Source organism: Miscanthus floridulus, unplaced genomic scaffold (assembly GCF_019320115.1).
Source record: "Miscanthus floridulus cultivar M001 unplaced genomic scaffold, ASM1932011v1 fs_166_2_3, whole genome shotgun sequence".
NCBI classification, from domain to species: domain Eukaryota; kingdom Viridiplantae; phylum Streptophyta; class Magnoliopsida; order Poales; family Poaceae; genus Miscanthus; species Miscanthus floridulus.
Genome location: NW_027096322.1, coordinates 3,223 through 16,053, shown reverse-complemented (window position 1 = coordinate 16,053; position 12,831 = coordinate 3,223). Strand labels below are relative to the sequence as shown.

Genomic DNA, 12,831 nt, shown 5'->3' with positions numbered 1-12,831 from the left:
CCCGGTTGGTAGCCTCCAACCGGGACTAAAGGTATCCTTTATAAACCACGCCCTAGTTCTCTTCCACTCTTGTCACCGCCATGCCGTCGCCTCATCTTCTCCACCAGATCGATCCAGCAGTGCCGCCGCTCCTAGGCGACCACCCTAGCCTTGCCTCGTCAGCGTGCCTCTTCTCCGGCCAGCCAGCGCGCCTCGCTCGTCCTCACTGGAGCACGCGCCATCCTTGTCCCCGGCCCCCACCTCGCTCGTGCTCACCGGAGCGCGCCGAGCCTACCCCACGCTGCCTCATCGGAGGACGGCCGAGCCTTCCCCGCGCTGCCTCTCCGGAGCCCGCCCGAGCCTTCCCCACGCGCGCTGCCTCACCAGAGCGCGGCTGAGCCTTCTCTTGTATGTGCTTCCTTCATTCGGACGTGCTGCATACCGAACCAAGGAAGATTTTATTCTTGTAATTAGTTTCTCTTGTATATGCCTGCCAGTAGCATTGTATGTTTGAGTTTCTGTACACTTGAAAACGCGACGTGTGGGACAGCGGAGAAACTCGTGCTGTCGACTGCGGCTCGTTTCCATCGGGAGCGCTAGGCCGGTGTCAGTCGTCGTTCAGCTCTACCTGTCATGGTTTTGCAGTTGCGTTGCTGTCTTGTGCACTTCTTCGCTCGTAGAATCAGAGCCCGAACAGCCGACTTGACAGATTTCGTTGCATTGCTGTGGTTTCGTTCTCTTTTGACGATACGCCCGAACAGTCGGCCTGACAGATTTGGTGGTTACGGGTCCGTCGGCCATCGCCGTGCGACTGTATGACAAAGAACGGCATCGATCGACCATAGTATTTTATTGTCCGGAGTCCGGTCCGAGTGCAATGCAACGCAATGACAATTGACAATGCGTTGCTAGGTCAAAATATGGTCGTTTCTATTGACTCCACGACTAAACATTTTATTTAACTTTTTATGAAATGAAAAACTTAGAAATAGTTAGAAAATTGTAGAAAATCCGTACTAGTTGAACTTGCGGACCGTATTCAGCTCGGCGAGCATGTTCTCTACCGAGCGGTAACGGACATCAAGGAGGAGCTTTGATTCTTCGAGGGAGAGCGGCAACGGTCATGGAAGACCGTGTTTCCTTCCTCGTAGAATTGGAGCTCTTCCTTGGCTAAGTACGGTGCCGTCCGGTGGAGAAATGCTCGGCGAGATGATCACGTAAGCAAGGTCAACTAGTACGGATGGTTATTTATTGAAACATGTTTTTGAGCTATAATTTGATGGATATTTGATAACTTTAGACCTACAAATGTCATCTACAAATGTTACTATCCTCGGCAACCTAAACGCCCGCGAGCTCGCCGATATCGAGCAGGTCACTTAGAATTATTTTTTCTATGAAATGAAATACTTAGAAATCATGCCTTTTATTTTTTAGAATTAATTTTTCCATGAAATGAAAAACTTAGAAAATAGTTAGAAAATAGTAGAAAATTCGTATTAGTTGAATTTGCGGACCGTGTTCATCTCGGCGAGCATGTTCTCTGTCGAGCGGTAACAAACATCAAGGAGGAGCTTTGATTCTAAGAGGGAGAGCGGCAATGGTCGTGGAAGACCGTGTTCCCTTCCTCATAGAATCGGAGCTCTTCCTTGGCCAAGTACGGTGCCATCCGGTGGAGAAATGCTCGCCGAGATGATCACGTAAGCAAGGTTAACTAGTACGGATGGTTATTTATTGAAACATGTTTTATTTTTTATAGATATATCTAGTGGAGTAAAAGCTAGATGGCTGCCCCGAGAGACAACATGGATGAAGAAATGATGAATATTATCAACACCGGCACTCAATTTGCCGATGGTGACCAGCAGGATGTAGATGACGAGAGTTAATACCTAGCTCTTGAAGATAACCAAGAAAATATTTTGCAAGAAAATACTGGTGAGGTATATATATTTATATATATATATATTTGAATATTGTATATATATATTCGAATATCTATCATCTATTATGTGTACACATGATATTTATTTATTCTTTTTTTATACGTAGCCCTCTAGATCGACGACCACAACGGCGAAAAGCAAAAATATTCGAGGCCCAAAAAAGCCATTGGAGGGGCGCTACAAAATATCGGAATTCAATATCGAGACAGGCGAACCACTTGGTCCACATGCAAAGAAATTCGTGCAACACTGTGGGTGCCTTGTAAGGGACAGACTTCCGATCAGTGCCCATGAATAGAAGCAAAAGGTCAACGAGCCTGATGTTAGTTTTTGTCTCTGATCTTGATAAGAATTTAATTTGGGGTGATATCCTTCAACATTTCACGTTGCAAGCGGATGATTATGATGATATCAACGATGATGAATTGAAGGAGCTAGTTCAAAAGTGGGCTATGAAGAAGATGGCCGCACAATTCCAGACTTGGAAGAAATCCCTATACACGAAATACGTCAAGAAGAACCTAACGCCCAATTTCAATACTAGGGGCCCGCTCGTGAAGTTGAGGCCCTACTGGAATGATTTTGTACAGTACAAGACATTGGAAGAGGGTGAGGAACGGGTGAGAAGGAACCAAGAGAATGCCCGACAAAAGGTATACCACCATGGCATGGGATCTGGTGGCTATGCGACTGCCATTTCCAAGTGGGAAAAAATGGAAGCGGACATTTTTGCCAAGGGTATCACACCAGAATCACTCAATTGGCCCAAACGCGTGAAGAATTGGTTTTTCGCTCATGGGAGAAGACATGACCTAGAGATCGGGAAGCTGGTTCATGACCCAAAAATCGAAAGAGCAACACAAAGATTATCTTATGCTCTACAAGCTAAAGCTATTGGTGCGTTCAGGCCCAATAGAGAGAAGGATGAACTAATGTATGTCATCGGGACTGCTGAACACAGTGGCCGAACAAGAGGTTTAGGACGGAACATTTGTTGGGAGCATGGTTTCCCTAACGATAGAGATACCTACAGAAGCCGACAGAGAAGGAAGGATAAGGAAGCAACGCGGATCAGCAGGTTGAAGGAATATGTTCATGAGTCATGGGAGGCGTTGCTTCATGCACAAGAGCGTGAAAAAAAACATGCAAGCTAGAATGCAGGATGAAATCATAAAGCAAGTGCAAATAGCAATGAGTGCCCAAAGGCAGGCATCAGATCCAGGAATCAACATTAATATTAGCCCCCCTGATTAGTTGAAAAGCAGCTGCGCTTCCACGGAGTTGCCAAATCAAGATGACGCAATGCTACGTTTCCCTATGGATAACATCGCTGCACTGTTTACATCATGTGAGCTACATATTCTAAAAGAGAATGCCACAATCATGGTGGCTCTTGGTGTTTTTTCTCCTCCAGATCCTACCAAGACACCAAGAATCCATGGGGCAAAAATACCACCTGGATATGTTAGCGTCTCAGTGGATAGAGTTAACAAAGGTTTTAGTGATCTGGCTCTTGACATTCTAGGAGGTGATGGAGAGAAGACTATAGGAGAAGCAGAGAAGACATTCATACTATGGCGCAAGTGCTACATCATTATTCCTGGGGTCTCTAGTCCACCGCCGCTTCCTCAATTGCCAGACTATAGGTGCGGACAAAAGTAAACAAAAATTTTTTCACTAATTTTCTATTGACATGCATGATTAAAAATAACAATTTCTTATACCTAATTATTCTTTTTTGTACTCACACAGCAGGGTCTCCGCCAACCTAAGTCCAATTATCCAATCTCCAGATCATCATAGTGCTCCGGGAATTCAGGTGGCAACGCCGCCACCGTCGCCACCTCCAAGGAGATCTCCAACGCCTCCAAGGAGGTCTCCAACGGCTTCCCCACCTCCCTTGATGACTAAGAAGAAGCCAGCTCCTAAGAGGTCCGCCCCACAAACGAAGCCGTTGGCCCACCAGCCGGCAAAGAAGAAAGTCTCATCTAATCCAGTTATTCCCCAAAAACCGTTTTACGAGAAAAGTGAAAAGGAATTAAATGCTGCACTACAAAAAGATGTGGACAGTTTCTTCGAAAAAGTGAAAAAGCAACGAGAAGCGAGGGAGAACTCGGAGAAACCGTACTTCTACCTACCTCCAGATCTTCTAAGAAAGAAGGTGGACCAGAAAAAGCGGAAATCTCAAAAGACCCTGCCAAAATCGGACTACGACCGCTCTCTCACCAAGTCATTTGAGGCGGCGCAGAAAAAGACTAGACCAGGGAAAGTTGTTGCATAACTCGGACAACAATCGCAACAATCGGTCCCCCCTCTTGTCGTTCGTAATGAATATGGTTCGAACTTAGATTTAGACGTCGATTTTGAGGAGCTAGCTCGGTTTTACGAGGAAACTGGTTTGGACCTTGCCCAAGTGCTCGCTGAAGGACCATCTGCTCCGAAAGTGGATCCTTGGAAGAAATTTGAACATGGAAAGAGTGTATACAACCCTGAGACCTTAGGTGAACTGGGTACGCAAATATACCTACTAAACAAGTGGTACATGGTGGCGTGTGAACGGGGAGAGGCCTTTGTTCCCGTCAGAGTTAGAAACCAACATTACTTCTGTGGCGATGACGTTATATATGTCGAGTTTGTAGAATTACACCAACTATGCCACCTGGACTCTCTCGACAAAAGTCTCATTAGCTGCTATTGTCTGTAAGTGTGATTATTTTCTACTATTAAAGTGTATATATATAAAGCTACATGTATATATATATAAATTATATATCCTCACACTATATTTTTATATATGCAGATATGAGATGACAGAACTCAGAAAGAGAAAGGATAATGATGTTGGTTTCATTGATCCAAATGTCGTATTCAAACACCCTAACCTCCCGCCTCAATGAAAAGCTGAACTCAAGAAAAATCACATGAGGTTCTTAGTGAACCAACAAAACAAGAACATACTCTTCCCCTACAACTTCAAGTGAGTGTTAAACAATTAATGTCGATCATATGAACATTTGTTCAATTATTTGCTTACTAGCTATGCTATCTCCCATATATATATATATATATATATATATATATATATATGTTGACTCTAGTTAATGTCGATCATATTTGTGTATAAAAACATATGCAGCAATCACTGGATATTGTTGGTCATCGATATGGCCAATAGTCGGTTGAGCATCTTAGACTCGTTAATAAAAGAGCAAACAGAGTACCAAGACATGATAGATATTATTCAAGGTTAATTTGGTCTCTCTAGCAACTATATATACCCTGATCTCTTAACTGCAACAATTATTAAAGGCCAAATTAATTTTTTATTTTATTGGGCGCAGTGTTTGGAAAAGTTTCATTGAGGAACACCACATGAAACATTGCAAAGCACCACTGGATGTAATCGCACACAAAGTAAGTACTAGCTACATTTATATATATATATATATATATATATATATATATATATATATATATATATATATATATAATTCAATTAACACCATGCATGCTTTCAATTCACCGGATCTTTTTTCTCGTAAAAGTGGGTTCTGAAGTAAGAACAGGGGAACAACTACTGCAGATACTATGTTTACGAGTTCATCATGGCGTACGCAAATAGAACTCCTGAAGAGATCCTCAAAGTACGTTATATAAATATATTCATATATTCACAATTTCTTTTGTTGCTCATATATATAAGTAATCAATGTGACCAACACACACACATATATATATATATATATATATTAATACTTTTCCTTTAACTTTTATTGAAGACTCTATGGTTGAAGGAAAAATTCATACGACTTGACCAACTGAAAGCAATTCAAGAGACCATAGCAGGATTTCTTAATGACCAGGTCCTCAACCCCGCCGGCGAGTTCTACAATGACATCAACGAAACATGGAAGCCAAACCAGATGGAGTGAATTTGTTATCCCAAGGATATGATAGAATATACAATGCAAGCTTTATTTGTAATATATATATATATATATATATATATATATATACATATTATATGTACATAAAATAACGTACAATATATGTATATGCATGTAATATATATGTTAGTTTCATACTTTAGTTTGTACAAAATGTTCGAACATTATAAACGTGTAGAATATGTATATTACTAGCAGCGTAGAATGCGTATTCGAAAACATATTCGAAAACCAAAATGAATCATCAATTGAAAATAGAAACAAAAAAAAGGTGCACCTTTAGTCCCGGGCGAGAAACTGGGACTAAAGGAGGGGCCCTTTAGTCCCAGATTCGTGCTCCCGGTTGGGAAACCGGGACTGAAGGGGTTTCCCAACCGGGAGTAAAGCCTGTTTTCTGTACTAGTGCTTGCTGACGCGGTGGAGGCCGGAAGCACAGGCTGAGAAGGGGGAGAGAAAAAAAAGAGAGAGCCGAGCGGGCCTTGGAGTAGGAGTGGGCCTTCGGGCCAGATAGGGAGAGGGAAAGATTTTTCCTTTTCTTTTTTTCTTTTGAATTTTTTAAACTATTTTCAAGAGAGTTTTCAAACCCATTTTGAAATCAGTTCGTCATTGAGTTCAAAACCACACAATACAAAAATATAAATGCACCAGCATGTATGCATAAACATGTTTCTAAACCCTATGATAAATTTTAACTTAATAAAAAAAATTATTTTCCTATATTTCATGAGCACAAAAATTCATAATTAATGTATTTTAACTCTATTTTTAACAGAAAGAAATTTTAGGGTGTTACATAAATAAAGCTCAACCCACTTGGTATCTCTATTTAATTTTTTCTCCCCTTTTCTCTCACCCTCTCCTCTCCGAAATATATATTCTACTGACCAATGGGTCACATATGTTAAAGATAAGGAGAGGTGCACTTAACATGTGTCGGGTCTACGTCAACGTTCAGTCACTATGTAGTTCACTGCATGGAGTGGCTCAGACTATGTTTGGGTCCAGGTGGGACCCGAAACCAAGTTTTTGGACTTAAAAGTAGCACATGTAGAGTGTAAAGACCTAATGACACCTCTTGCTAAGTTAAAATACTCGACTATATATATAAGCTTGCTAGCAATGCAATAATCATTTGCATGTACACTAGCCATGGAACAAGCAGTGTGGTTTCTCCTCCTTGCAGCCACCGTGATATCCCATGTGGTTCCGGTGGCTGCGACCGCCAGGGCTGAGAAGATGGTGGCGGCGCCATCGCCGTTGCCAACGAGTCCACAGCCAGACTGCCCTGACTGGTGCGGCGATGTAATTATTCCCTACCCGTATGGCATCGGCAAGCAGTGTTCGTGGCGTGGCAAGTACAGCCTCACTTGCAACCACAACTTCAACCCGCCGAGACCATACCTGGGCAGCACCGAGGTCGTCGACATCTCGGTGGAGTCCGGCGAGATACGCGTCCGAGTTCCGGTGTCGTCCCTCTGCTACAGCTCGTTGAACAACAAAATCAACACCACTGTTGCGTACAGTGTCACGCATGAGTTCCTGATCTCGGCGGCACGAAACGAGTTCACGGCGATAGGCTGCAACACGCTGGCGCAGCTGCAAGGCCAGAACTACTACAGCGGCTGCATCACCTCCTGCGTCAGCTTGGCCGCCGCAGCTCGCGACAGCGACAGGTGCACGGGGCTCGGCTGCTGCCAGACGTCCATCCTTGAAAATCTTAACCGCATAGCCGTCATCTGGGCCTCCGACAGCAGAGGAAACACCAGGGGCAAAGCAGTTTGGAGCTTCAACCCCTGCAGCTACGCCTTCGTCGCCGAGAAGGGTTGGTATGTGACTAATAACCAACCAGTCCATGTCATATAGGTCTAAATTCTATTTGGCATTTTTTTCAGTTATAAATGCATGTATAGAATCATGGACGGATCCAGCGGTGGGGCTAGGTGGGCTTCAGCCCCCTACCCATCCTGAGCACGTGGAGTTTCTCTAAGCCATCTCTTCAAATTTTATGCATACATGTATTAGGTAGGAGGGGCTAAGGTTAAGAGAAGATAAAAAACCTCTATTCTTTTGTTCACCCCCCCTAAATTTTTTCCTGGCTTCGTCACTGTATAGAATGGCAGTACCAGAATGCTCTTATTTTTCCGATAATAAAGGAAGCTTGATCTCACACAACCACGTCAAGATGACCAAATCCAAGAGTGCTACTGGCTTCTCTATAATAACTAGGATACCATTATGTGCATTAGCTATACCGTGTATGTTTATATTCTTATGTGCATTTCTGAAAGAGAAAGAAGTATATATATATAAAGCTACTTTTGGCATAACATATATATGGTATATACTTATCTTGTATCATTACCAGAATTTTTTCCCGTGGTGAGTAACTCTAAGCCTCCATGTTTTAGGTATCATTTCGAGCGGGAAGACCTTGTTCGAAACAATGACTTTGTTAGGAATCTTGGAAACAGAACCGTGAATGATGTCCCTGTAGTTCTTGAATGGGCTATCAGGGCGGATGGACATTGCCCTGCCCCGACAGAGAAAGATGGGGTGATGGGCGAACCCACCGCTTCCGCCTGTGTCAACGCCAATAGCCACTGTGTCAACGCCACGCAGGGCTTTGGGTACTTATGCAATTGCTCCAAGGGATACACCGGCAACCCTTACGTAATTGGTGGATGCACAAGTGAGTACTATGCACATGGCTTTAACTTCTTTCATTTGTTGTGCGTTTTATCTTTTTTATGGCTAGTGTTTGCTATATGATGGATATATAAGAAAATAGTATGTGGACTACTAATAATAGAGTGTTTGGTTGCCTGGTGAGGGAAGCCTGGCTCTCGCATCTAGGAACAAGTGTACAGCTGGAGAGGCTGTAGAAATGCAAGTTCTGATCCATTTTGATTTGTCCACTGAATCCGCGAGGCCATGCTGAGCAAAGCCCTTATTTGGTTGCCTATACTCATGGGATATGTTACAATGAATTGAAACGAAAAAACAAGTACCAAGATCATATTTATTTTACTTGAGTCAGTTATATATCACTTATTTTTATCATATTAAACCTTAATTTTCTTTAAAATATATTAGTAATACCTTGGTTGGTCAATCTGGATCTATGCATGGATAGTATTGTTAACTCTTGCATATTTTGCAGATATAGATGAATGTACACGGCCGAATGATTTTCCATGCCATGGCGTGTGCAAGGACACCTACGGATCCTATGAGTGCAACTGTCCAGCTGGTTATGAGAGCCATGGTGACCCAAAGGAAACGCCGTGCCGTCCAAAACTTTCTAGTTCAGCGAAGCGTATCATAGGTATTCACACATCACTCATGCTTTAAACTTCTTCTCTAATATACAAACATGAAAATTTCTGTTTTCTTGCACAAAATATTTTCATTCACCTTTTATTTCATCAATGGAAATTCATGAAGGGAAATCAAATATTTAGGAAACAGGTTCTCGCATCCTTTACAGGCCTCGTACACCTAGTTCTAAGTATAGAAACATTTATTATAATTGTTATTTTTGTTAACGTCACTATCGTTGTGCTTTTTCGAATGGCCAATAGCTATTTACAGAATACCCTTGATTGTCCCTATCATTACTACAAAAAGAATTTTAGGAGACATGCCCTCTGATTAACAAAGGCTAAATGGTTAGGCAGCCCCAGGCAAATGCCGGTTGCCATTTATCGACTTTAAATAGAGGCGGTCACTTTAAGAGGGCCACTTCTACTAACCAATTTATATCTCTTATAAAGATAATCTCCACTATAAGTCTATCACAACATGCAAACCATCCACATCTCACCCAATAAGTACCCACATCATCTCCCGCTATTAACCATGTCATCCCACTAACTTCCAACATCTCCATGAAAGCTATATAGCTGCATCATCTCCACTGAATTTCATTTCAAATTCTTCACAATCCCCACAGCAATGCACGGTGTATATCATATAGTTAATAGAGATACGACATTTTAAGATTCTCGCATCTAAAAATGATTATTAATAGAGTTGGGTATTATAAGGTCCTAGCTCTAAAAGTATTTTTCAAAAACATTCATAAAATATTCATATAGACTCAGATAAATTCAAACTTTATACCAAAATTGTATAGCTCCAAGCAATCTACGACTTTTTAGTTGATACGCTTTTTATTTGAAACTATTTATAGTCCCAACAAAATTTGTTTTAAGTTCAGAGACATTGAAATTAAATTTTTTGAATTTTCAAACTACCTCACATGTTGACACGGTACACACCAAAGTTATAGTTCTCCGTACACTTTACAGCTTTGTGGTTAAGAAGTCTATGCTTTGAAGTCATTAGATTCCTAAACATTCATTTTATATGCTAAGATTGTGAAATTCAAAACTTAGAAACTTCAAGAGTTATAGTTGTCAATGTGATTTAGAACTTTACAGTTCACAAGTTTTTTTTTATTTCAAAGCATTCAGATTCCCAAATATTCATTTCAAAATTCTTAAACTTTAAGATTCAAAATTTTGAATTTATTAAACTATCTCAGATGGAGACGTGCCTATACTAGAGTTGTGGAGCTTGAAAAGATCTAAAACTTTATAGTTATTTTTTTTTATTTCAAATCATTTAGGGGCTGAAACATTCAATACAAAATTCCTAAAAGTTTAAATAAAAATATAACATGGTATATAGAGTCACAAGAGAGCGTGTAGTATAGTGGTAGCGAGCAAACATGTGAGTCTTCGGAACTGCATGATTTTTGTTTTCTCGAATTCATTTACAGAGGTGGGCCTGTTAAGATGTTCGGCTCTGTTATTGGAATACTAATATAGACCATTTGACAAAGGCTATTAGGAACATGTGTTAATAAAAAAAGGCCTGCCTCACATATCAGTCTCAATTTCTGTGGACGGTCTCTGTTACTTACTGATAATAATTTTGTATCCGGCCTTGTTTTTTGTTCTTCTTCTTCTCCTACTTATTTTTCTTCTTTTCAACACTTTAATACTCAGGTTCATGCGTTCATTCTTCTGATGATAAACTTTCTAGATTTGACTAATTTGCTTTGCTTGCTTAAATCCTATTATTTTTTTCATTAAATGACATTCTAAGAATGTGTTAGTCCTAATGATTATATTATCATTAAGTTGTCTAAACTGCAAAGTGTATAGCTTATTGGCCAAGTTGGGTACAACTGACATTTAAGTGGCATTATTGCAAATATAATAATAATGGACATTTTGTGAATGCTCCTAATTTATTTAGGCATTGAAATTATTCCACCCAACTTATTCTATTTGCATATGCTGCAGTCGACAATCTTTGTTATTATGTTTGAATAGAAATGACTGGTTTGTTATTTCAATAAAATGAATGCAACTGATTACCACAACTATATTGTTCACAGGAATTACGAGAACTACTGATAGCATATCCTCTACTTATATTTGTAAATATGTTGTTTACAGGAATCACTGTTGGTGCTTCCATATTGTTTTTTATTATACTTGGAACTGGGGTATGCTATATGCTGAAGCGGATAGAGCAAAAAGCAAAGGAGAGAGAACTGGAAGCAATTGAAAGAAAGAATGGAAGTGAGAGACTTAAAAATGTCAAAACTCTAATATTATTCACAAAAGATGAACTTGATAAAATAACCATGAACAATTCGGTGCCTCTTGGCAAGGGAGGCTTTGGTGAAGTTCACAAAGGGACTTTATCTGACAAGATCGAGGTGGCAGTTAAGTCCTCAAATGAGGTAACTCAAGGTACACTGGATAAGTTTGTGGAGGAAGTGGAAATCCAATCAAGGATGATGCACAGGAACATTCTCAAGCTCTTGGGTTGCTGCTTGCGGGTTGATGTTCCACTGCTGGTATATGAATATGCTGCTAAAGGAAGTCTTAAAGACATTCTCCACGGCAAACATAATGATCAGCAGCGTGAGCCTCTCACACTTAGGTCACGTTTGGACATTGCCATTGGGTCTGCTCAAGGTTTAGCTTACATGCATTCATACACAGAAAATGGCATTCAACATGCAGATGTCAAACCAGACAACATACTCCTCGATGGTGGGTTGGTTCCAAAAATCTCGGATTTTGGGTTATCAAAGGTTTCTGTGGTGGGCAAAGATTATACCATGAATGTTATTGGGTGTTTGCCTTACATGGATCCAGTGTACAAGGATACAGGGAGGTTAACTCCAAAAAGTGACGTCTATAGCTTCGGGATTGTTCTCTTAGAGCTAATTTGTAGAAGGCCCGTTGTAGATGGTGAAAACAATCTTGTCAAGCAGTTTAAGAGTGCTTATGAACAAGTTAACACTGGAAGGGAGTTGTTTGACAGGGATATTGCTGAAGAACAAGATATTCCTATCCTTGACGAAATTGGAATACTAGCCATGAAGTGTTTAAAGGAAAATGTTAATGAAAGACCAGCTATGGCGAGCGTCGCAAGTACACTTGTGATACTGAAAGATTCTTGGGAAGAAAAAATACAAAGGTTCTCTTCTACTTCAATCAACTAGGAAGGGGCTATTTGATGGAGCTCCCCCTATAAGTGGTTCTCTAGGGATATATGTGACTATGAAGCTGAACGTGATAATCTATGACAAACTATTTGGAAGAAATGAATTAGAAGAAAACACTCTACAAGTTTGCAAACTATCATCCGACAAAGCTCCTTAGGAATCACTATACGAGTTTGCTCTAGGAGCTCTACTGACGAGCTCTTAGTGTTAGACTTTTGATGTCATTATGGTCTTATGCACTACATCGATATTGAATTAATCATAATCAAAACATCTAGAGCATTGCACCAGACACAAGATAAAAAGGAATATATCCTTCATCATTAGCATCAATAATTAATTGTTTTCCATGCCATTTGCTTCAGGCTTTCTATGTCATATATTTGCTGTCAATTGGGAAGACATGCAAGATGTTATTTATTATTGT

The 12,831-nt window shown here is 40.6% G+C and overlaps 1 protein-coding gene across 1 annotated transcript; it reads left to right on the top strand.

Moving 5' to 3' along the window:
• The first annotated feature begins 7,021 nt into the window (after positions 1-7,021).
• Positions 7,022-12,401, top strand: LOC136530630 (wall-associated receptor kinase 2-like). The gene is made up of 4 exons (XM_066523353.1): positions 7,022-7,698; positions 8,281-8,561; positions 9,033-9,197; positions 11,341-12,401. The coding sequence occupies exons 1-4, from the start codon at positions 7,022-7,024 to the stop codon at positions 12,399-12,401; spliced, it is 2,184 nt and encodes a 727-aa protein (XP_066379450.1).
• The last annotated feature ends 430 nt before the right edge of the window (positions 12,402-12,831 follow it).